The 26,343-nt window shown below is 37.3% G+C and overlaps 3 protein-coding genes across 13 annotated transcripts in view; 1 reads left to right on the plus strand and 2 right to left on the minus strand.

The window, feature by feature from the left end:
* Positions 1 to 1,381: 1,381 nt before the first annotated feature.
* On the minus strand, positions 1,382 to 8,081 carry LOC139814604 (uncharacterized). Its single transcript, XM_071781005.1, has one exon. The coding sequence runs from the start codon at positions 4,942 to 4,944 to the stop codon at positions 4,213 to 4,215; it is 732 nt and encodes a 243-aa protein (XP_071637106.1). The 5' UTR covers positions 4,945 to 8,081; the 3' UTR covers positions 1,382 to 4,212.
* Positions 8,082 to 8,237: 156 nt separating this feature from the next.
* Positions 8,238 to 24,990, minus strand: LOC139814601 (uncharacterized). 11 transcript variants are annotated; one of them, XM_071780989.1, is made up of 17 exons: positions 24,577 to 24,990; positions 19,811 to 21,114; positions 17,653 to 17,748; positions 17,021 to 17,200; positions 16,470 to 16,676; positions 15,934 to 16,190; positions 15,668 to 15,857; positions 15,175 to 15,364; positions 14,408 to 14,502; positions 14,069 to 14,092; positions 13,727 to 13,771; positions 13,519 to 13,585; positions 13,174 to 13,341; positions 12,265 to 12,400; positions 12,055 to 12,162; positions 11,711 to 11,863; positions 8,238 to 11,067 (listed from the first exon to the last, which is right to left on the minus strand). In XM_071780989.1, the coding sequence occupies exons 2-17, from the start codon at positions 20,690 to 20,692 to the stop codon at positions 11,007 to 11,009; spliced, it is 2,859 nt and encodes a 952-aa protein (XP_071637090.1). In that variant the 5' UTR covers positions 20,693 to 21,114; positions 24,577 to 24,990; the 3' UTR covers positions 8,238 to 11,006. The 11 variants fall into 11 exon arrangements, with proteins under 11 accessions (XP_071637090.1, XP_071637095.1, XP_071637091.1 ...); XM_071780994.1 differs by having other exon boundaries at positions 24,447 to 24,582; XM_071780990.1 differs by lacking the exon at positions 24,577 to 24,990 and adding an exon at positions 24,382 to 24,570.
* The window catches only part of Ash1 (uncharacterized), a 44,432-nt gene continuing 38,449 nt past the window's right edge, over positions 20,361 to 26,343 (plus strand). The window contains exon 1 of the mRNA XM_071780984.1: positions 20,361 to 20,474. The gene's annotated coding sequence lies outside the window, so the exon portion shown is untranslated. The remainder of the gene's footprint in view (positions 20,475 to 26,343) is intronic.

Raw genomic sequence — 26,343 nt, forward strand, 5'->3', positions numbered from 1 at the left:
GATCTCACTCCTCGTACGTATGTACATACGTATACGTACGTACGCGTGTACCACACTAGGCGTCGCGCGATGACCTGTTCTCGTCGCGCGTTCTCCATTCCGCGTGAATATCACGATCGCGACGCGCATTATCACGCGTCTCGAGGCTCAAACAACAGTTACAGTTGACCACTTTCGAATTAACGAGTTATGAAATGTCTAGAAAAATTTATATAAAATATACAGATATTGTCTAAAAAAGACAATTATTAATGGAATGTCGGACATCGGATAATTTTGACTTGGCAAAGTTGAAATCAAGATGGTCAAGCTGAAATAAACTTAAAAAATTATCGGATATTATAAGATTATTTATATAACCATGGATTATTATGCGTGATGCCTCTCTCCCTTCCTCTTCTCATTTTCCTATATTTATATAATTCTAGATTTATATAAAAATATGTAAGATTTAATTCATTAGATAATTAAGAAAGATAAAACTCAGCTTAATATATTTTAAAAATGGTATATGATTATACATATTACTTTTGTAACTATATAGAAACGTAGATTATTTTCAAAATTATAAATTTTTCCAAATTTTTTCAAACTAATTTTCTTGAAAACGGGATCTCGGATATAAAACTGACTACAAAAGAATGATTAGTTCTAAAACAAATTATTTTATAGACTTATTGTCTCGACGGTGATTACGGCCGCTATTGACCTGCAATTACGCCAAATTATCCGACGTGAAAATTTCGGTCGTGTCTAGTAAATGGTATGTTAAACGAGATTTTCGGTACCATTATATACGGTCGCTAATGCATACGGGTTGATGCATACGTTTCGTCGACGCGACGCGATGCGCCGCGGCGTCTCGCCGTTCGTACTCGTTGAAAAGAGTATTTGTTTGCGCTCGTTTGCTTATTGTTAGTCTGAAGTCGGCTTTACTTATACCGCAACTTTCAGAAATTGACCAGGCGTGCTTGGCAAAAGCTTCGATTGACTTCTGCTTTTAACGTGCACCACGTGTTCTTAAGACGATCCTCTGTCTAGGATACGAATATAAAGAACCGGTCGCGAATTATTTTAATAAAAATGATATTGAAATCGTGCGAGAAATAATGTTCATGCATTTAGATTTTCTTGGATTCTACGAAGCTTTATGCTGTTATAAAATATAGTATAAATAACGTGAACAAAATGTATGATTCCAAGCATCGTTTCTCCAAATATAAAAACTGTACCGTTTGGTTTGCGAAATTTGTCATTTGAATTATTATTTTTACTACTACTATTCTGCCAATTTATTTCTAATGATATCATTGTTCGTACATTTTTTATGGTTTTACGTTACGTTATGATTTGGTAGAAGGTAGAAGAAAGGGAAAAAAGATTTTAGAATGAAAAACGTTTATTTGAAACGTAAAGGTCGATATAGATAAAACAATACAAAACATTCAGTCCTGAGTGTAACGGATCTTCATCCCATCTTTCTTGTTGCAACACGGCGATTATTCCACGCGCTTACATCATCATATTTACGCATGTATATTTTGTTCTCTCGCATTTTCGCTTATTGATAACATCTAATCGTGCAGACACGCTTAGGAGTACCTTCAAGGCACTAGAGATGAATCGCACAAACATTCTTTATAAATGAGTTTGAGGAAGATTTCTCAAGATATGTGTGTGTGTGGGTGTGTGTGTGTGTGTGTGTGTGTGTGTGTTTTTGTCCCAATCGCTTTTGTATTTTATGAGTCATACATTTTTGCTAATCACATTTTAGTTCGTTTTTCCCCCCATATTTTATATTACATTTTTCGACTTTTTGTGATTAATCAGTCTTTGCCAGTTGTGAAGGATTCCCTCAACGTACACTTGCTGTACGTTTTTTTCTTCCATAAACAATAATAATTACATGTCGTGCGATTACGTACTGTCAGTTAACCTGATTAAGCTTTTCGCCGTTTACGTAACGATCAACGCGGAAAGAAACAATCGTATGCAATGATGGATATCGCAGAGACGCGCACGGGTATAAGTGACGAAAAAGAGGAAAATTACGGGTACAGAAATAAAGCAGCCTAAAGTGGGGGAAAGTATACTATAATAAGATATCAGCCGTACGTTGAACAACGAAGTTAGTGGAAAAATATTTATAATAAAAAAGTTTTTTTTTAATTATAGAATTGCAAAAAATATAAAATTTAAAACTTTCTATTCTCTATCTTGTTCATTTTTTTTTTTAAATAAAAACAAGTTTTCAAGAAAACTAAAGTTTATCAAAAGAATCTTACAATCTTTAAAGATTCTTCGATATTTCGGCCAGACTTCAATTCAATGTTTTCGGAACGGTACATGTGTTTTTTGGTATCTGATGATAAATCGCTGCCAGCAATTATTAGGCGTGTACATTTTTTTTATGTCAAGATATTCGATGCGTCAGCGAATTATTTACTGCCATAGCGCTGATATAAACAATATTCTTACACGAGTGATTTGCTTTTCTTATACATAATAATTCACAATTATAATAATACAATTATCATAGTACAAGTTATTAAGGACAATATCCTTATTTTGGATCTAAAATAATTTTGAGATATACTATAAATTTTACGCGCCGATATAGATATACGTAATTGACTTTTATCGCGCGATTAAGAAATCGCGACTCTTTATAGTGCCGATGAAAAGTATGATAAAAGTATATCATTTTCATTATGATCAACAATGATGAATGAAGGAACAGCATAAGTATAAACGAGAAATAATTATATTAATTTATCGTTTGTTCGACTTTTTCTCTCACAATCAGATGTATTCGTAGCCCTCGCTATAAAGTTACTTTGATACCTTGGAGGCATGTATGCGTCGTTTGAATGCATTCGAAAATTGCATTTTCCAGCATATCGAGTAGTTTAATTTAACCTTTTTGCGACATTATTATTGTTATTGTTATTATTATTATTACACATCGTAATTTCTCGTCTCTCATTAAAGAGAGTAATTTCTATTAAATAATTAAATTCTTGTTAGTGGAAATTACAATATAGAGATAATGATGTGTTTAATAAAATCTTGCATAACTGATGAGTGACAATATGAATTATAATACACATTAATATTGTACATTAAATTTATCAGTCTGCACGTTCGTACATTCTAAACATCTCGCGTACGCTTAATCAGAGAACATTAGTCAGATAGTCAGAGAAAAATATCTAATTGAGAGTTGAGTGGCTGTATTATAGTTCTACATGTAGGTACACAACACATATCGTGACGAGAGGGAGAGAGAGAGAGAGAGAGAGAGAGAGAGAGAGAGAGAGAGAGAGAGAGTGTGTTTTTTGGCTTTAAACACTCTGCGGCAAAGTCTCTTTAATAAAATCGGTGTTGCAAAAGTATTAGAAACTATTGTGCAGACAATCCTGAATACACGAAAGTTTATCTTATTCTCTTGATATACATTGGATATCTCAATTCAAGATTAATAATTCAGAAAATAATCAACAAGATCGACCGTACGTCCTTTTGTCGTTCACTTTCGTAATTCAATAATATGCAAATAATTTTTGCATATTATCCAGTATCGCGAAGATCGTATATGCAACCATTACAATCGTGGCGTATATATCAAGAGATACGGTAGTTTAACGTGTAATCTCTCTTTATGTTAATTGTTTTTTTATTTCTTTTCTCATCGCTCGTCTCGCTGAGCTCATCGCCGAGCCTAATAACTCGCGTTGAGTCGGCGTTATACGCTTGACTTATACTACTTAAAAGGGAAGTAGGCATTCGCCTGCTTCGACTCGAGAAGTTACGCCGATATATTACGGTATAGTGAGTAAGTCGCACGTGAAATGTAATCGCGGTCGAATGAACGACGAGGAAACGGAGGAACGTGAGAAAAAGGGGGAAGGAATGCAGGAAGAGCCCAGAAATTACGGATATCGCGTAATTCCCTTTGGAATTTGTAATTTTTTATCTGGCAAAGACGTCACAACAACGACGACGTGACGGGACGTAACGAGTTATGTTCGTAGTTATATCGCGAGCACGACGATCAAAAGACGATGTTCGATCGTGCATGCCTTTTCGATTTTATCCTTAACTTTTTAGTTTCTTCAGTCCTAGTATCTTGGTCCTGCGCAGCGATCGAAATTGGTGATAAAACTCACTCCACCATTAAATTCGCCCATTTACGAGGTGTCGTGTAGATATCTATCGATAGAGATCGATCGGATCCTGGCAGGAGGAGGGTTGTATCATTTGCTGTTGAAAAGCGGAATTTCGGGGAATCCTTTGAGTGGGTAGACCGGATGGTCCTCGGACATATATGTAGGGCACCGGACTACGCAAGATCCTCTTCGGGCTCTTCTTCGCGTGCTTCTTCTCCTTGTTGCTATCCCACTTGGATGAGGTGAACTTGAGATTCTGAAAGGCCCGTCGTAGAGTTTCCGCGGTGGAGGACCTCTTGAGAGAGTCGCTGTCGCTGCTGCTATGCGCATCCGAAGGACTGGAGGAGTACGACAAGGGCGAAACACCACCACGAGGTAGACTCCTGACGTCCTTGGGAGGGCTCCAGGTGCGCTCCGACGATCTTTGCACGCTAGTGCTAAGCCGCTCTTGCGATCGCGTCGGTCGTCCTCGTAGCCGCTCCGGATAGCAATGTGTTCTCGGAGACCTGCTGGATCTGCACAATCGTTCACCGCTGCCGCGCCGCGACAGATGTTCTCCGCTTCCGGTACTGCCACCGCTGCTGCAGCCACTGTCAGTGCTGCACTCGTCGTCACCAATCTCATCCATCACCGGCGTTCTACCTCGATGATGATGATGATGGTGATGATGGTGATGATGATGATGATGATGATGATGATATCGATGATGATGCTGTCGGTGATTGTTCAAATCATCCACGGTCAGCTGCGTGGACTCCTCCATATCATTTGACATTTGAACTCGTGACACTTGAAATCACACGGTTCTACAACGGTAACGCAACGAGATATCCAAAGAACGAAGATGGATACCGTAGCGGCCGGGTAACACTATTACGTGTCTATTACGTGAACCGTTGCATAGATTCGTCCTTTCGGATATTGTGGATGTATGTAGATTCTAGATGTATATATCCACGCGGATTTATGTAGCGGGTGCTGCCGTTGCGCCGCGCGCGTACTTGCCGCGCGTGGACCGAAAGTGGATCCCAGTTGTCTGTCCAACTTTCATACACGGAAATGGCCACCTGTTACTCCGCGATACTTTTGGGTCTTTTGGCAACCCCAGACTATATTTATTACTCCGCTGTATTTATCTTTTTCTTCCGATCAATCGATCGCTCGATCGTTTCTTCTCCTCGTCAGGACGATTTGCTCTCAATTTACGTTTTGCTCTCACGAGATTAAACTGAGCCCGATGCGCTCGACACGCGATCTTTTATACCCTCGCAGCTGAACACGGGGACACGCGCATGCCCCGCCGTCCACGTGAGAGTACGTGTGCGACCGCGACCGAGGATATCGCGAGGGGGTTGTAGGAAGCTGCAATGTGCATCGAGCTGCACAGCGATAATGGAAACGAGACACCGCCACCGATAAAAGTCTTGGTTTAGTCTTCGAATCGAAGACTCTGCGTCGACAATTTAAAAAAGGACGGTAACGATTAGCGATAATTAACACGTGACATCGTAGTGATCGAGATATATATGTCCGATCTTTCGCGATTACATTTAAACTTGTCAATATATAAAATACATTGTCAGTGAAAATCAACTTGATTTTGACAAATAAATCTGACATATTTCTATTCGATTTTAGCAAGTTTACACGAGAGAGATACATATGCGTGAGACGTTTTCTTTTAAATTAATTTAAATATTTTTGTCTGAACAAAATATCTTTTATTTAGATATTATATATTTTTAAACAAATTAAAGAGTGCGCAATATTTAATATTTTCTATCTTAATTTTATTATATTAATTAAACATTAAACATAAACTATCTCTTTTCGCTATGTGCCTCGTAAATCGTCGATTGATTCTCTCTTCTGGCAATATTATTTACAGTTGTTGCAGCGCTCTAATTGTCGGCAATTATTTTGAAAATTGGAAAATTATTACATCGATATGCATAAAACGTATTTCACGATTTTCACAAATAAAGCCACAAATAGCCCTTGTGGCTATTACGTTATGTCGATGTAATAGTATGATAACGTAATGTACGTATTGTTTATATACGTCTCAAATCTTCTTGATTCGAGAGCTTTCAATAGCGATGACGTGAAATTACATAAAGGGTGTTTATGTTTCAGAAATAGCATGTGTTACCTGCACAATTATGCGTAATATGGATTAATTAAAACAACACGTAACAAAACGCAAACATAATAGAACCGACCATGTATTTATATAATTTACCTATTTATAATTATAAGAATGAGATAAACATATGTACTTAAGTTATGCGTTTTGTTTTAAAATAATTCATAACAATTGATGTATTAAATAATATTTGATAATATTAATAATTTATTAGAAACATGTTTATGATGTATTTATCGTTCTAATACTTCTCATAAAATTTATTGTTATATAATGATATGTATAAGTTAACCGAGGATTCATATATTTTTGTGACTTACATAAAATCCGTCCTATTGCATAATATTGCATTTTTAACGTAAAACTTTTGTGTTTGCGTGCAAACTCTCGTTAATAGATTTCGTCGGTCGCCATCAAAGTTCTCTTCTGCACGGCTCTAAGTCGCAATAACGAAACAATGCTTTGTCGTTAATTGGATACTCGGGTCGTTGCTTTATTATAAAAGCCAGTTATTAAAACACGCCGCTTTGTTACGTAACGCTCAGTATATCTCCCTGCCGATGCGTGTGACATTGGTTTTAGTATCTGTTATATGTATATATGTATATTAGCACACGTAACAAAAGTCTCGGAGGTTTCAAGTTAGCGTAAACGAGTGTTTTCTTTCTTTTACATTAACAAAATAACAACTAACATATGTGACGTTCATGAGAAAAATGTCTTAAATTAGTAATTTTTTAAGCTTATTTTAATTCTTCTAAAAGTTTATTTATTATATGTATGTAATAGACACAACGTAACATCTAAATTAAATTTTACACGTACATACATATTTGTGTGATGTTTATGTATACACATAACATTTTACTCACATTTTATTCATTTTATATCTTAAAAGAGGATTATACAATTCACGAATTCTGTCCACTTTTGGTTTAGAGTCAGTCTAGACCTAGACAGCTACGAGAGCACTACTTTTGTAACGCTTTTTACATTAAATTTGTCATCACATCAGAGGAAACCGAGGATTTGGCTGAAGGATTCGGCGTAGATCTATAAGACGCGTAATTTTCAACCAATTTTCTCCAATTAGCATTGTGTGCCGCATATGCCAATTAGTCTTGAGAAACGTTCATTGAATACCATGAATGAAGTAATTATTCGAGTTGTGGTTACTCTCCCCCCCCCTCTCTCTCTCTCTCTCTCTCGCCCTCTCTCGCTCTCTTCCTACACCCGACCCTTACATAATCAGATTCATAACGTAATAACATAACACATAATAGCCTTTTTGCAACAGATTACCACTAACGCGAGTAAAAACAGGATTATATATATTGCGCCAGGGGCAACTTTGTCTCATAACGATTAAAAAATTACAATGTAATTTAATCGAGTTTCTTTAATCATTTCTCTATATTGATTAATTTACTTGAGGTCGGACGATACCAAGATTTTTCTTTACTTTGGTGGAAAATTATCCCCAGTAATATTATTCATTTATATTACTTCATTTTATAGCAACTAATTTAACTTTCTCTTGTGGTCTTACGATTATCAATTTAAAATTTCGGTGCGATAAACAGTTCTGGAGTTTTGGAAAATTTTATTTTCAACGCGAGAATTGCTTGCACATTTCGATTAAGGACAAAAAATCGGTTCATGCTCGGTTCATGCATACGTACGTCATGTGAGATTACAAGTCTACAAGATGTGTCCTTTTATGTAACGAAATTTATGCAATTGTCGAATCTTTATAAAGGCATTTCAAAGCATTCTCACAAAATACGAAATACGTATAATATTAATTTTATTCTGACCGTAGCATCCAAAGTCGATTATTGAAAGAGTTATTTTAATTCTGCTTGAACTGAGTTTCAAAGGAGTCGAGTGAAACAAATGGAAAAGGATTGAATATAGAGATGTAACGTTATAGAATTACAATATATTACTTTCTGTAACATTAAATTATACAATTATCGTCTTATCGTCATCCATTGTAATTTATTAATAGTAACATTATATATATATATATATTATATATAATTATAATTGTATTATTATTATTATAAATCGGCAATGCATAATAATCAACATCGTCATAATTTCTTTACATCATGTTAAACCGCGGATCCGGATCGAGTGGACGAGCACGAACAAACGTGAATGAGCACAACATATACTTTGACGGAGATGAACAGCGCGGCGCAGCGATATTGACCATTCGCTCACCTCATATTAAAGTCGCTCATTTGTGTTTGTCCATTCTCGCTTCCTCGCTTCGTCTAAAATTCTAAATCCAGCTTTGTACACATGAACAGAAAGATACGATCGATGTTGGATTGAGAATCAGAAGCTTTTGCGGAACAAATGGAAATATCGTCCATAAATAGATTTTCTATTGTGTTTCTGAAAAGAGTGTATAACATTATTATTATTATTATTATTATTATTATTATTATTATAATACAACAACATCATTATAGGCACAATCGTTGAAGCTTATATATATATAATATGTATGCGTTGTATGATGTTGTATGCGTATGCGTATGCGTATTGGAGATTAACAAATTAACGATCGACGCGATATGATCGCATTTGTATAATTGCCGCTTTCTATTTAGCACCATTCGTTCCCTGACTACGAAACTCGTCAGTGGGGTTTGCTAGCAATTAGTTGTGATTACACAGAACATTGTCAGTGAAATTGCGACGCTGCGTGTACATTGTTTAGAATGTTAATACAAAAATACAATAAGGGAAATAATTCATGTTTGCTTTCATCGTTAAACTTTTTGCCAAAAATTAGTTTCTAACAATAACATTACATTTCTATGTGTAAATACATCGCTATATAATATATGTATATCGATATATCGTTAAAGTGCTTAAGCTTCACGTTGATTTAATTCTGTTTGCATTTTGATTGCATTTTGTACTCCGACGATGTTCGTTATAGAGAGATATATAAATCTAAGCATATAACTCATCATAGTAATTTAATGTTTTTCTGGTGCGTCTTACGTTATTTTTTTCTCTTAATTTGTATATAAGTAATAGAAAATTGTTGAGACTCTAAAGATTTATATACATATGTATTGTTTATACATATGGATTTACCATATATATTTTTCGCGTCCAATTACCCAGGTTTCCTCACATCTTGCAATTATATTAATAATTTTTAAAAATGCATTAAAATGGAAAGAATTTGAATATTATTTACAATAGATTGCAAATAATGTGTTATTAATAATCGAGTAAATCTTGATATATTCTTAAAATATTTTAAAAGAGTTGGCTAGCTTTACCTTTTCTTATATGAATAAATGTGTAAAAAATATATATCGTTGTTATACCGTAAGCTGGTGTTGGATATATTTCTTGGAGAGAAAAATTTCTAACACCACTCGTTAAATTACACCATAGACTCTTACTTATGTATTCAAATATGTACTTGGATCTGCAATGTATTCGCATTTATCTATGTACATTCGATAGAATTTTTATTAAGATGACTTGACTTTCATCGTCGCGTGAACGCGATAATTCAAAATAATACAGCCTCGTCGTTTTCTGATAATGCGTAAATCGCGTAAACACGCGTTTTTGCATGAAGGCAAAATTATACAGATACGGATAAAAAATGTTTGTGCTAAATGTAAGTGAAAGTTAAACAAATGTAGAAGAGTTGACTGTAATAACCTGATGCATTTTTGCCATTTTTCGCTATACCGTTTCCGCTACTGTTATTACGACTAATATTATTCTCATAGTTATTACTATCAGAAGGATTGTTATCGTGATTATATTTTTACTGTTTATCATTAATATCGTTATTTTATTAATTATTTTACGCAGTCATTGGTAAATTTTACACGCCACATACCGCCGCATGACGCGCATCCTGCAAACAAGAGTTTCAATTCATCCATTGTTTGCAGAATACGCTTTTATATATGATGATTTTACACGCCACATACCGCCGCATGACGCGCATCCTGCAAACAAGAGTTTCAATTCATCCATTGTTTGCAGAATACGCTTTTATATATGATGATCAAGAGAGAGAGAGAGAGAGAAAGAGATGACGAAGGTGTTTCGTAAGTTTTATGCGTATTAGATACGATGGCGTGTTTTTCAAAATCTGATTTCGAGATCGGCTTCATTACTATTACGTATAGAAGACGTGACGATCAATGCAAAAGATCACTGAATTAAAGCACAGTAGAAATGGTAATTAATTCTGCAAAATTTGACTCTTGTACTCTAAAGATATAAGAGAATTTTAATTTTGCAGAATAAATACTTATCTTCTCTTAACACGTTTGTAATTTACTTACTTTTTACAAAATAATAATTTTACAAGATAATAAATTGTAGGACATGTCCTAATTAAATTAAGTTCAATTCAAACTTTCTTTGCATTAAGATCTAATTCCGTTCGTGTGAATGTAAACGTTCCATCTTTTTGTGTAAAACAACTGATGTATTTGCAGAATATTGACGTTGCAGAATATACGTAGCTTAAATTATCTCCTCGTCTCGGAAATGGAAGAACTAAAATGTGAAAGGCATGAAACTTTTAGAAATGGATTACAATCATCGTTGTCTTATTTTGTCTATGTTAAAAAATAAGTCGCATGTCCAAAATGTAATCGCGCGTGTAACACTCGTGTCCGCGAACACAGTTATCGCGAACACAGAAGCATAGAAGGCTTTCGTTCGAGTGGCGGAATCTTGACGCACATCCTAAAAATCATAAATATTAATGGGTAAGATTGCCCTTCGAATTCTGAATCAGATAAGAAAAGTAGACACACAAATTATATATATATATATATATATATATATATATATATATATATAAATAATTATTATACTAATATATACGTATATACCACATATATACAATGCATTCATCGTGCTTCATCGACAATAACGTCTTCAAAAAGGTACTTTTCAATTAATCTCGGTAATATGCGACTAGAATATGCAAATCGAAAAACTCGACTAAAGAATAGGAACAAGCAGAGAATTATGCATTTTCACAAGCAGATTATTGAACACGTGAGGTGTATCGGTCAATCTATTAGGGACAGGCACTTTTTCATGCGCGATACTATTAGCAAAAATGCACTCATTTCTAAACTCCGAGAGTCTTACCTATCCTATTCGCTCAGTACTGGCAGTAAGGACCTTACGCGAGAAAAGTTGTATTAGGGCATGGTTCGTAAGATTAAACAATAAATATGACCATATTCGTAATAACGAGCTTGAAAATCTTTTGAGATTTTAATTGCAAATGTAATGAGACTACAGTTTTCATTAGAACTTGGGAATATTTAGCTTAATTTTAAAACGATATTGTTAAGGTATTGTTTAGGATACTCACAACTCGATGCTTTGGATAGTGGATGTGGGACACGTCGTGTCGACTTTCACATGACAATGTTTGTGACACTTCATCTGACAGTCTCTGCATTCGTAGCCTTGCTTACCGAGCCTTCGTGCGAGGGTTCTTTTACACACCTCGCAAACTGTTCCTCTAAAAACAATGTAAATCGAGCACGTGTATTTCGTATATCGATCGTTATCGATATTATTACTCTGTTGGAAAATATTTAAACGCACTATTGTAAAGTTTATTATTGATCAATGATAACCACATTGCCAATGGTCATATTGATAATATTGTCTTATCGGCACGATAATAATGTATATACATATAAAACTCACCCCGCCATGTGTTTGGCGATAAACGTATGATCGTTAAATATGTGCAACTTTGTCCCCTTTTTCCTCCATTTACTTTTCTGCGCGAGGGAAAGTGGTACGAGGTAGTGTCTAAAATTATAGCAAGAGGAACGACACAACATAAAATGGTGTGTAAAGATATCACGTCTCCTTCTAAAAATACAAAAAGAGAGAGAAGAGGGAGTGACTTACTTCTTAATACCGTTCTCCAGAGTCTCAAGAACGAGCGTGGAAGCTTCGTTGACGTACGTTCTCGTGGATGTTCCGCTTATACCCGAGGCTTCGCTCAAACTCGATCGTCTCGATTGTTCTGGTACCGATAAATGAGCTAAAAAGAGAAACACGTCGTATTAAATATACGCTAACGTTTTCTAATGCAGATAAAAGAACGAAAAAGTAACTTGAAGCGCAAGAACGAATACATTATATACTAATAAGTTAAGCACAACTGATACAAAAAAACCTATATTACCGTATCGTATAAGTATATATACATACATTTTATCGTAGTTAAGTACAAGACGTCTGTAACGAATTGTGACGAATTGTAACGATCAATTGTTGAGAAGATAAATAATCGGATTTTTTCGAGTTTAAATTATTATAATTAATTTTACTGAATCCATAAATTGAGATCTAGAAATAACGCAATTTTCTTTCAAATTTATTAACGCTCATCGTTTATATTATCGACTTTGCCTATTTAAAAACAAAGTTTCCGCACTACGTTCTTTCTTGCTAACAATAAGATACTTACCAAAGTCGAGTACCGTGAGAGTTACACACATGTGAGCAAGACAGAGAGTGTGCATATAAATGAGTATACATACAATACAATCCAATACAATTCGATACAATCGAGAAATGACTAAAATCTTAAAGTTAATGTGATAAACTAGTAATCTGATCAATAGATCTCTTGTATATACGGATTTATGTCAATTGCAATCAAGCAAATTGCATTTCTTAAGTACACATGTAATAGATATATGAAACACGCGATCATTAAAAACTATATGTCGCTACAGACGTGACACAATTAATTTAATTTACAAAAAACAGTACACTGAAGAGTACTGAAACGCGGTACTAAAACCTTACCAGAGCCAGGATCGCGAGCTCTGTCGGCGGATATGGATCTCGAATGAGCATCTTCATGATTGATCTCTCCTTCAGGACCCACTGATCTACTTCTTGTCTTGGATCGACTCAGTCGCTTCTTTATGGTACCAAAGAAATCGCGTCGTTTTCTTCGTGTTCTTCCTCTCTCTGTGTAAAATAAATGTTGTTTATTACATTTCATAAATTATGGCAAGAATAAATGATGAATACGTGATATGGATACAATATTATAAGCGGAGATGAAATTGTCTAATTTTAAAATTATAATTTATAATTTTAGTTTAATTTTTTTGGGTTGGGATTTCAACGCTACAACAGTCTTACCTTCTGAATTGGAGGAATTAGGCGTGGTTTCTGGTCCCGAAATAGCATTGACATCTTTTGCTCCGTGCTGCAAAGAGATCGTATTAAAAAATTATACAAGGTGCAAGATTGATTTCTTGTTGTGCCCTCCCCACCTCCCGTTCCCCGCCAACCCCCCATCATGAAATTTCGTTTATCAAGACGAGAACGGTATTACAAATTCACTTGCCTCCGGGAATATCTCTTGCCAGTTTCCATTCTCCATCAGAGTGACCTGTTACACATTAGTAAATACACAGCACTCAACCACGTTAATACTTTCATGAAACAGAAAAAAGATACTTGATGTTAAAATAAATTGAAATGCAATTCTGAATAACAACACTTTGAACGAATGACAAACGCTTCAAATTTGCTTCTCAATCTTTGCTTCAGCGCGTACCAGATGTCTGTCTTAAGTTGCATCACGTTGAAAGAACTATCCCTGAGGTTTATTTATTTTTTCGTATTATGAGCGAAAAACGATTATTCCGATCACACAAAATGCAAACAATCAACATGTGTTTCTTACCTTTACAATCTGTCGCTCCGGTTGCTGCAAGAAAAATCAAATAAAAATCATGCTTTAGTATAAATCACAATAATCGTAAAGATTATATTTGTCAGAGATGAACAGTAATTTTATTAAAGCAAATAATTTTTGAAAAATTGAAAAATTTTTTATTTTATGTACATATATATGTATATATGCAAATTATTCTGCGAAATCTCATTCAGAAACTTTAAACTTCTACTCGTTTTCATACAAATTCACCTATAACTTTTTTAGTTATTCGTAACTTTATTTCACACAAGTGTTACATTAATATTCGTGCAATAAAAAGTACTTTTAATTGTTTCACAAGCTTACCCTTTGCTGACTGTGTACGATCAACGTCCCCTTGTTACCATTTGTTTGCCCGCTTTTATATGGTGAATCCACAACGTTGCCATTCGTTAAGTAGTCTGCAAAAATATTTTTCTAATCAAATTTCGTGAAAAACGTAATCTATTTGATAAAATTTACGACTCCCTCTCTCTCTCTCTCTATCCCTATAAAAGCGTTGATCATTTTAAATGCCAAAACATTATTATCTATTTATCTAACTTGAACAGAATGTTTTATATTCCAGATTCCTATCTGGAGAAATTTGAGGGAATTTTTGAATTTTTATTAACTTTTCTCAATAAAAATGACATATCATTAGTCGTGGAAATATAAACGACTTGAGGGTTAGAAAATAATGGAGGCAGACTAAAACATGTATAGTGTGTATATGAAACTTTGGACACTCTGTATATTTAATCTGTATATTTAATTAATTCTTGCTTAAATAAATAATTTTTGGTTGCATTCGGGTGACGCTTGAGGGCTTTATCCATGGCACATGAGAATTTAATTGTTCTCATGCCAACTATATCCGGAGCGAATCGGAGAAACGGTTTCGACGTGCGATGAACGATGCATAATTTAAACAAATGCGTTACATACTAAGGGGTTCAAACCGGTTCTAGTGATGAGAAACAGAGGGTTGCCTTTATACAAGGACAGGTCAAGAAGTCACTAATATACTAATGAAAGAAAAAGTCAATCGGATGTAGACACACTTCAACGCCTGATAAGTAATCGGTAATTACCCCCTTCCGACTGTGCGGCAGAGTCGTACAAGATAAGTGTACTGTTACCGTTGTTGTAGTTCAGACTATTGCTGCTGATGACATTTGTTTGGCTGTAGGAACGGGTCGGCGAGACTGGCTTTATCGTCTCCTTGACTTTATAAGGCTTGGTCCCAATTTGTGGCACTTCCGCACCCTCGATGAACAGAAACTGAAACATATAAACGACTTAACAGCACGAAACTAACAAATCAACACGTACTAGTCAATAAACTATTATATATTAAAAGTATAATTTATTTGTTAAGACATTTCGAATATCTGAAGTACGTCGTGAAAATTTGATAGATGTATTAAACATTTAACAGAAGAAAAATGATCTTTTCAGTTTTCACATTTATTGAAAAATATCTCAATTTTTTCCTTGAAAATATTTTATTAGAGAAATATTTTATTCCGGGAATACCGTGTTTGAGATATCAAGTAGATAAAAAATTAATAAGAACGAGATTACCTCCACCGTGAGAGTGCCTGTAATGTCATCTTCCTCGTATGGTCGTGCCTGAAGAGGTATGATCTGCCGCTGGCTCGGATTTGCGAGGAGTTCCTCGACACCTACGATTCCTAGCCCCAAGAATCGTTGACTTTTGTTGACACGATCGAACACCTCTAATAACACCTCGCTCGTGTTGTGGCTTATGTCGCTGCAAATATATATTGAAGCTTATATATAGCCGCTTTAATCGCGCAACCACATAAATTTTCCATTTGGACAATTACAATAAAAACGCTTCATCCCATAGCGGATTTTTGGTATCTCTCTTTATAGAGGTTTGATTCTTTTGCGGGGGTTCATCCAACTCCACGACGCAGTAAGGCTCCACGGCTCCTTGCTGACCACCGAGGTCGATAGCCCTCACAACCTTCACGAGCAAACGTCTCTCGCCAGGCATATATTGTATTGGTGCTGACGAGGGTGCGGTATGTCCTTGAAGGCGTTGATGCGGTGGCTGCGGAACCATCGAATTCGAGGCGTTCTGCGAGCAAAGTCGTCATAGTGAGAGCGTGTGATGATAATAGCACGTGATAATTTTAAAGTGAAGCGTTATACTATCAACAATAATCATATTTCTGAGAAAGGTAAATTATATATTTTCAAAACTCTACTATAAATCTTGTAGCGCAATATAAATCTTGTTGAAGGAAGTGGCGAGAAAATTTTACACACGCACACACTTACAAATAAATAAATACTTGCACGTAGTTGATTAATCTCATCGACAAATATCAATCGCTTTAATATGTCAATAACTTACTACACCGTCGTAATGTATAGGATATGAGAAGCCTGGCTGAGGAGGCGGCTCTCTCCATAATCGAGGACACGTGGGATATTGAGAAAGATTGAGGTGAACGTTGATGCCTCGCAAGGCACCCACCACAATTTCCGACACCACTTCTTGCAACTGGCTTTCATCCAAGTCTTTCTTTATTGTGCCCACCGCTGCCAGAGAGATCTTCACCTATGATACGGGGAGAATAGTAGATAATATTGTTTCATTAAATGTGTTTCCCCTACCGCAACTATTTACTTTTCGTCAGATAAAATACTACAAAATTGATAAAAAATATTTGTCGTTCTTCTTCTCTATGTCTATTGGTCTATCGATATATCTACAAGACGACGAAGACTTGAAGACTATATACGTATATGTATATAAACACGATGTATTGTCGTGATCCAGAACGAGTAAGTAGCAAATAGCTGTGATTGCACAATGACGGGACGGAAGTTTCCGCGTGTTGCATCACAGCATCACAGGAAATTTGCCGATGCCGATAACAATGTTGCACGCACAGCACGCACCTCTGGCCAGCCGTCGCATTTCAAATCGATCAGCAGCTTCTCGGTGATGCAGACGACGTTGAGGCGAGCGCGGAAACGATTGACATTGACCCGATAGTGATTAACCTCCACCTTATCCCCTCGTTGCCGAAATGCTTTCAGTTGCAAAGCTGGAGTAGCCTCGCAGTCGCATGTGATAGTCTAAACATACGAGAGAAGAAGTTGATTCTTAATCTTTAGGGCTGGTTGTTGCAATCTATTATCCTTCCACCATGTGTCTATCATTCTTTAATTTGAAAGAAAAACAAAGACACATAACCGGCTCTTAGTGATTAATCGCTAATTACCTATAATCTAAAATATCTAAATATTAAATTACTAATCTAACATCTAAAATCTAAATATTTAATAATTGATCTAAAACACTGAAGCTTCAGAAAACAAAAATGGTTATATACGAATATACGATATATAAGATTCTTTATATTATAGCTTTTGTTCAATAAAAACGTTGATCCTTGATCCTTGATTCTGTCAAATTTAAAAGTTGAGAGAGAGAGAGAGAGAGTGATGAAATTAAAAGAAAATTGGTATCTTGACGAACGTCCAAGTACGAAAGGTTAGTGAGAGGTTAGAACGGGACGTCTACGTACCACATCGTCCTTCGAATCGCATTCGCAGAAAATATTTGACAAGGTTGGCGGATAAGTCTCTGGAAGTACGCGAACAAATTCGACGCCGACTCCGTGCTGAAACATATAAATGTCTAATTGCGACACACCGGAAAAACATCTGCGTCACGCTCTTTATAATACGCGTGATAATTATCTCGTTGCCGTCTTTTTTATCCGAGACGCAATCGTAAATCGTACGTCGTACGATATTACTTAATTGTTTGCATATGCAGAATAATTAAGAACTAGGAATAATCCGTCCGTTGGCGTTGTATTAATTGTTAAATTTATACATACATATATATATAACGCGATATACCATTATACGGCCGTTATTTATTCTGGATCAAATAAGCTATCTTTTAGACATATTAATCGTATACATAAAATATTAATCAATTATAATTATTACACATCATATTTAGTTATTAATTAAATTGCATACATTTCACCCATTTCACCCTCGTTGACTCCAGAAGATTCATCCAGGAAGATTAATTCAATTAATTCAATTTCACCATAATAACCGCATCATAAAATATCGTCGTTTTTGTCAAAATTATATTATTCGTTACCCTATAGCTTTGGTCATTCAACTATTTTAATTCTTTCTTCTTAAATGATAATTTCTTTTATCAAAATCTGTACATTATGATTTTATGATGTGTGCATTATGTTATATCTTAAAAAATTCCAAGTTATATCGTTATGTACGTACGACGAACGTTAATTAAGCCAAGCTGGAATAATTGGCTTTGACGCTCAAAGAAATTAAAGTTATTCCAGCGAAATGATGCCATCGCCGTGGCGCCGCGGGCTACGTCACGCTACACGTGGCAACTGGCAACTGGCAAGGACAGCGCCGAACCGTAACGCTTTTCTATATGTATATTACTTACTGACCTTTGACGTAACATGTAACGTTTACCTTGATCCATGTAAATGACAACGCGAGCTATTCGGTATCGCGACTATCGCGTCTCTGCAAGAAAAGGGAAGAATCACGCGCGACCGGTTACCGGTTCTAACGCAAGATACGCGAGTATATTAATTACGATACTTTGCCGTAATTTATAGAGACCACGTGTTAGAACATGGAATTTTGGCATTTGGCACTCGTGTTGGCACTTAACGACAGCTTTTAATTACTTTTAGTTTATTTATACATTTAATTCGTTAATTTACTTTAATCGACAGTAAGCGTTAATGTTGAAAAAACGACTGATCTTGAAGTAAAGATAACAAAAGTTCATAATGTTCATAATGTTTAATCGTAATTATTCGCAAAGCGAATAGATGCGATTATAGGTGACTCAATTAATGTGAATGAAATAATTGAGAATACGCCAAATTTTTGCGATTCAATAACGCTTACAATTTCTTATCTCGAATCTTGAGATAGTAGCAAAATGTAGAAAAGCACCCGGCCCATACCTAATTTGACAAAGCACATATATTAGATAGTCTAATTCTAATTGATTGATCGATTGTCAAACGTGGAAGAATTGAATACGATCAATTTTGTCAAGATGTCGCATGTACTATTATAATTGAAAGGAGAATGAAAACGGTAAAACTTTCAACTTTGTTACAACTTGGCGTCATATACATATGTATGTGTATACCTAATAATAAGATGGAACATCAGACGTATCTTGTGCTCCGCCCGCGCCCGAGCGTTCGACCTATTCGAGAGTCCATCGCATATATGATGCATATATGCACGCAGACACCAGTTTGCGTATCGACACTCGACAGTCGAATCCCCTTTTCTCTTTTCGTGTATCTCGCCTTATCGCGAGAATGACGAATCGTGCAAAGTTCCATGTTTCATGTGAATTTCATGGAACACGTCGCGGTCGTGTGTAAATGTTTTACATGATCGAGTTGAATATATTCTATAGAATTGGAAACGAGCATAATCGTCGCAATTATTAATTTAAAAAAATTGCCAGCTTCCGCTCCTTGTGATTCAAGATTTAACATCTTAAAACTCGTTAGTTTTGGAATTAAATTTTAGAAAATTTGTGCCATACTACACTTTATGGCGGTGTGACGAATGAAAGAGTTTAAATCGCTTAAAGCTTAAAACGATGAGAATCTGCAACGTTCTCCGTTCTCCCTTTCTCTTTCTCACCTCGTCGGTAGAGCCAGCGGTGAAATCGTTGAGAGAAACTACCCAAGTGGCCAAGAGCTCGTTGAGGATGACGAGGTCGTGATGAAGCCACACGATCAGTTCGTTGACCCAACGCACGGCCTCGGCATCCGCGCCAGTCGCGGTCGGGAGATGCAGAGCTCGAGAACTTCGAGACGGGCTGATGAGGGCACCGGAGGTCTTCCGGGTCAGACGTTTCCTGATCGGCGGCGTGGGCGGCACGTAGCCTCCCGGTGATGGTGATCTCGCACCTGCTACCATACCGGCACTGGCACCGGCACCACCACCACCGCCACCACCACCACCACCACCACCACCACCACTACCACCACCAGTAGCGCTAACGGCACCGCCGCCGCCGCCACCACCACCACCACCACCACCGACACTAACGGTACCACCGCCGCCACCTGCACCACCGGTACCAGCCCTTGCGAGCGATGACGAGGACGGTGACACCGATTTCGACTTGTCGAACAGTTTTCCAATGATGGTACCAGCGGCACCCGTCGTCACGACACTCTCATCGTGACGGGCATGACCATCCTTGCCGAGCTGCAGCGACGACGACGACGACGACGACGATGACGACAATGATGATGAGGCGACGGCGGCGGCGGCGGCGGCGGCAGCAGCAGTGGTGGCGGTGAGCTCGTTTAGCACAAAACGATTGTACACGTATTTGCCAACGCACAACACCACCAAACCGAACAACATCCAGCCGAATATCAGCATCGACAGGGTATCCATGGTCGTTTCACCAGTCGAGTCGAAACTGCATATCAGATCGTCCACCCGCTCGGCCAAGTCGGCCATATTGCCCCATCGTTCTGCCAACCAAGTCCAATTGGATTCCAAAAACATTCTTTTCTATTTTCACCCGCGAGCAACCGCGGCCCCACCACTGCTCTATACTTGGCTATTAATACGCCGTACATATACCCTGGGTTCTCCCAGCCACGCTACACGGCACTGGCAGCCGTAAGCCGTAATGTTCCTCCACGTCGTCGTCGTCGCCGGTCGCCCGTCGGTCGTCGTCTACTCGTCTACTCGTCTACTCGCCTGTCTACCTAGCGTGCGCTGCGTCCGTCCGTTTTCGCTTCCAAAAGATCCGCAACCTTCTATCCAATTCTGTCAGGCCTACTCGGCCATCGGTCTCGAGGTCACGCGCTTTCTTCATCACCTCTTTCCATTGCAACGTTTGGCTGGTCCAGCCATTTGCACCACAAGCATTGGGGTTGTCGTCCTCGGAGTTGGCCTCGGAGTCCGCGGAGACGTACCTCCAACTATTCGATCGAGATCAAAGTTGAGAGCTTTCGAGCGGCACGCTCTTTTCAAGGTCTCTCGCCATCGAGAGAACTTGGTAACAATTTCTTTATTGACATACCACTAATAAAGTCGTGGTATTTCCTACATGCTAGTTGCTATCTGTCTGTGTCTATAAAGAGTATAAAGCAGTCTCTCGTTCCGAGAGATCAGAAGCTAGGCGCATACCCTAGTTAGGATGCGTCTAGCTTCTGATCTCTGGCGCGCGGCACCATGTCTTTGAGATAGCGGAGAAGATTTCAAGTTAAATCTTTGTTGCACTGAGACAATGAGATTAATTAAAATAATACGTTTTGTGTGTAATAAGAGTAATAAGAGTAATAAGAGTTACGTATACATCTTTTTTTCTTTTATTTCTTGTCGAGATTAAAGATTAAGTTGCAAGAAGAACATTCGATAGATTAAATCTCGCAATCAGGGACAGGTGCCATGACAGGATACGGTATAGCTGCAAAATAGAAAACTCGATTCGACATCGACCGATAACATGTCTATGGATAATGTCTAATGTCACGCAAGTTATCGTATTGGCGAATTCGCACAAGTTTTATCTGTACATGGAGGCGCGGAGCTTTTGCTTCTGTAATCGAGTAATCGAGTTTGCTTTCAAGGATTGAAGATTATTCTCTCTTCATTCCTTACTTATATATTATTAACATTTTCATTCTCTCATCTTATTAATATTTAATTCTATGAATATTTTAATTTATCTGGTTCTGAAAAAGAGAATAAATGTCGTTGTTTGGTCTTTCTAAATCTAAATGTAAATGCTTAATGGTTGAGTGAAAAGTTGAAAAGAACAAAAACAAAAGTCTCGTTACAATTGTATTATGTTCCACAGCGTGATTCACGACAAATATTTTTAGCCGGCTATCGGACTACCGTTGTATCGTTCGTTGGTGATTAAGCGATAACAGGTAATGGACAAATGGACGCAACAACGAGAATTGTTCGCCAACAACCTTGGCGATGTCTTATCACTTGACTGTCATAATTTTCCCTCACTCGAGAGATAGATTGGGAATAGAGAATGCGCGCATCGTGTAAACAGCAAAAGATTATCGATCATACATACGAAAAGAAGGAATCCTCGTTGTTGTTGCTCGTCGCTGGAGAGAGAAAGATTTAAATTCAATCTCGAGTCGTCGATCAATAGATTCAATAGTCGAGAGATCGACGGGATCAATGGGACGGGTCAGCCATTAAGAGGGCAATGACTAATGAGAGTTCAATCGGAGCCGCCAAAAGCGAACAAGTAAAAAACAAAATGACGAAAAGATTTAGAGAAACGAAAATCTTTCGCAAAACCGTCTTTATATTTTATATGTTTTATATATGTTCTTCCGTATAAATATAAATATAAATGTATGAAAAAGATAAATAAAGAGATAAGACAAGACAAGATATAAAAAATAAGAGAAGAAACTATTTTATTAGTATTTATCTTCATGTATAAGATACATAAAAGCAGGGCATATAGGTATTTAAGATTTATAGTATTATTGTAAGATCAAAGTTATTTAATTTGGAAATGGATATTGAAAGCGATTGACTCCTTCAGCCGGTCAGCCTCTGTCTCCACCTCTTCTAATCCTTATCGTTAGATTTGTTAGTGTCTAATGCATAGTGCTGTTTAGTGACGTTTAAGACGATTGTTAATTCTTTCTTACTAACAATAAGTCGAATGACGACTTACGAATGACGTGACCCATCACATTCACTGTTCGATAAACGACCTTAAAAGCGATATCGCTTGAAACTTGAAACCTGATGAATGTATGCCTTACTCCAAGTGCCGTTAGCCGTTACACTTTCGCTTAACCGCCTACCGGGCTTACAGCTCAGCTGCAGCATATAGAAAGTGTGCGCGTTCGATTTCTGTCGCGGTCATCGCGCACTCATTTCAGGTCAGGTGTCGGCAATCGGCATTCGCTCTATTTTGACTATTTTCTTATCTACGTCATTTTGGATTCGTTAGCTTGGTAATATCAACTTTACATTACTATATCTGCAAGCGGTATCTCATTTTATGATACGTTGAGGAATCTTAATGACAAATTTGTCGCACGCGTGACGCGTGAGTCGATCAAGATATCTCGATCAGAGAAAATGTCAAAAGTGACGCTCCGAAAAGTGACGTATGTATGTACATACGAATACGTATATATACATGACTCGTATTACTTTTTATGCATGACGAAAGAACGGATTAACGTATGTATACGTTACATGCCCACACACAGTCTACGTTAACTCAAAATCATTTTCACTGGCTATAAGTAAAATTTAAAATTAATATAAATAAAATAAAAAACTTGTCATAGTAAATTTTATAATATCTAAATGAAAACTGTTGCATCGTAGTCATCAAGTTCGTTTACTCTCTAAAAATCGTGGAAGAATGAATCGCAATCAGAGATTTATTTCCTAATTTTTATTTATAAAATATCCAGCTTTCCGAAATTGATTGTTATATTTTAATTTATTTACTTTTATTATCGCGGAAAAAACTATCTTCGTTATTTTGGTAAATCTAGATTTTCGAAAGGTGGTTTATTGATTTAATCGCGCGATCCGATTACGCGACGATTGATCAATTTCAAGAACAAGTCTAAAGATTTGGGCACCAAAACGATTTCCACATTTATTAAGCAATTTAATTGGTAACCGCAACCGTAAGCAATTAGCAATCGCAAGTGGTGAGTCGTATATGCAATGCGTATCCTCGCGTCGCGTCGCGTGGCGCACATTTCCACATTTCTCATAACAACTCCAAATATGATACTAGCAATGGGTATTGATTAATCCGATTGTGAGCATAGACGACTTTGGTTACGCGAACCAACGGCGAGATTGGGATGCTTTCGATTCCTTGTGCGTTCCTCTGACGTTATGTTAATTATCGTCAATTGCTTTAGACGATAATTGAATAATTGGATCGTGGAAAGATTAACTGACGCGAAAGCGTCAAAGCAGCATCGCTCTTGAAATGCGTTTGAACCCGTAGCCGCCGCAGGGTCACGCTGTCACGGCGCATTGCGTCTTGTGGATTTTGCAACGGCCTAAAGTCTAAATAAATTAGATCCTCGAACAGCAAGCAATTTGGAAAACGAAAGAGAAGTTAACGGTACAACCATTTTATTTTGTTTGGTATGATAATGTCTCTCACTGTATATCTTAATCAAATCTATCGCGGTGTCAGATAATTTCAATATTTACTCACTCACTTATTAATCGAATTCAAGGTAGATCAATATAATCGTGTAATTAATTAACAATCAATTATACGCACTATCGATTGCACAGATTCGCGACACGCTCGAACGCGGCGTGTCTTGATCACATTTCGCACTTTATTCCATTCGAGAACGATAACGACAACAATGACGAGTGTGATAACAACGATGACGCCTGCGGCCTACCTCCTCGCGGAAAATGGACGCTTCGCTCAACGCCGGCGTCGCAGGTCGCAGCGGCCCGACGCGACGGCTTGACGGTCCGCGGCAGTCTGACTGTCGGAGTGTCGGACTTTCGATTAATCGGCCGACACCGACCGACCGACCGACCGACCGATCCCGTCGGCTCGACCCGCTCGGTCGACTCGGAGGGGCAAACCCCCGCCAGAATCCGGACGTCTACCGCGTCTATACATTCCCTACGACCTACGACCCCACCGAGCCCATCACCACCAGCGGACCAGCCACCTCTCGCGCTTTTTCCCATACCCTGATGCGGGACAAGATTAGGGACTCTTGGGGGTGAAAAAAATATCATTTACTCGCTGCACTCTACATCTTCAAGTATATATAAGGAATATTATATCAATATTACGTTGTAACACTTATAGGTATATTTACTCAACTATATTCTTTAACTTTCAAGCTCCTCTCGAATCGACCTTTTTTCTTAACGAAACAGTCTTTTCAATATGTTTTAGAAATCTTTCCCACCTTTCCCGCCGCGAGTCAAGTTTCGCATTAAAAACGGGTCGTTTTTGGACAAACTTGTTTATGGACATGGAGTATCTTTAGAATTGTTATCATACACTTACAATTAGTGGAATATATATATATGAGCTTTAAATACAAACTGAACATTTTTGTCCTAATTGCAGTGGATTGAAATTTTATCTTGTGTAGTCAGAAGTAGATGTTCGCACAAACGACGCCGACGCGACGTGCATCCTCATGGCAAATGGCAAGCCTTGACTTTGTATAGGATAATTCAAAATTATGCGTGTCACATCAACGAGAAATGCAATAGCCACCAATCCAAATTGAAAAATCAAGTGCCTCTCTGTGTGTTATCACTACCAAAAACCAAAAAAAGAAAGACCTATCAATTACGCTACTTGCGCAATATTATCATCATCTTGATTAAAAAATTACTTTTGATATACAAATCAAATGTCTCTCAGAATTAGAAATCTGAGCCGATCATAAGTCTAATCGCTTAATGCATCTTTGGAAATGTAAATCCAAGTGGTTTATTTCTTTTTTCATCCTGACACTCCTGACACTCTTTTTTCTACATCTTTAGTCTAAAAAATCCCAAGTGTCCAAGTTTCTGATTCGCCCTGTCGAGTGGCGAGCCAGTTGTGGTCCCATGTCCCATATCGATCCGCTGCGCAGCGCACCACCTCACCCCTCACCCGGCCTCACCGTCCTCACCTCGCCACTTCATCACCGCCTCACCCAGCGACCTCGCGACGAGTCATCCGCCGCTACCTTGACAATTGACATATGTAGAATAAGATTTGTTCTTTTAAGCTACATCGTTTCGTTATATATTATTACACGCGTTTAGCGTTTCAAACAAAATAATAAAGATATCCTCAAACTAGATGTTTTATACTTATATAGTTGGAGGCAAAAGAAGGAAAAAGAATTAAAATATTTTCTGCAAAAGAATGTATAGAGATTACAAAAAGAAAGAAATAGTTTCACTGTAGAAGCGTGTAATACCAAAAAATATTTAAAAAAAATTCATGTTTTTAAGACATTACCTTCGTTGTTTATTAAATTTTATTAATTTTGTTCTTTGTTTACAGATTTAGGTCTTGAGATGGTTGTGTGTGAATACTGAATTAGAATCTGATTATAAGTTGCATGGTCTTTAAATATTGACGATATAAATTACGAAAAATTACATCAATGTAAATAATCATGTAATCGAAAAAGATATGTATA

This window comes from Temnothorax longispinosus, chromosome 6 (genome assembly GCF_030848805.1).
Source record: "Temnothorax longispinosus isolate EJ_2023e chromosome 6, Tlon_JGU_v1, whole genome shotgun sequence".
Lineage (NCBI taxonomy): Eukaryota > Metazoa > Arthropoda > Insecta > Hymenoptera > Formicidae > Temnothorax > Temnothorax longispinosus.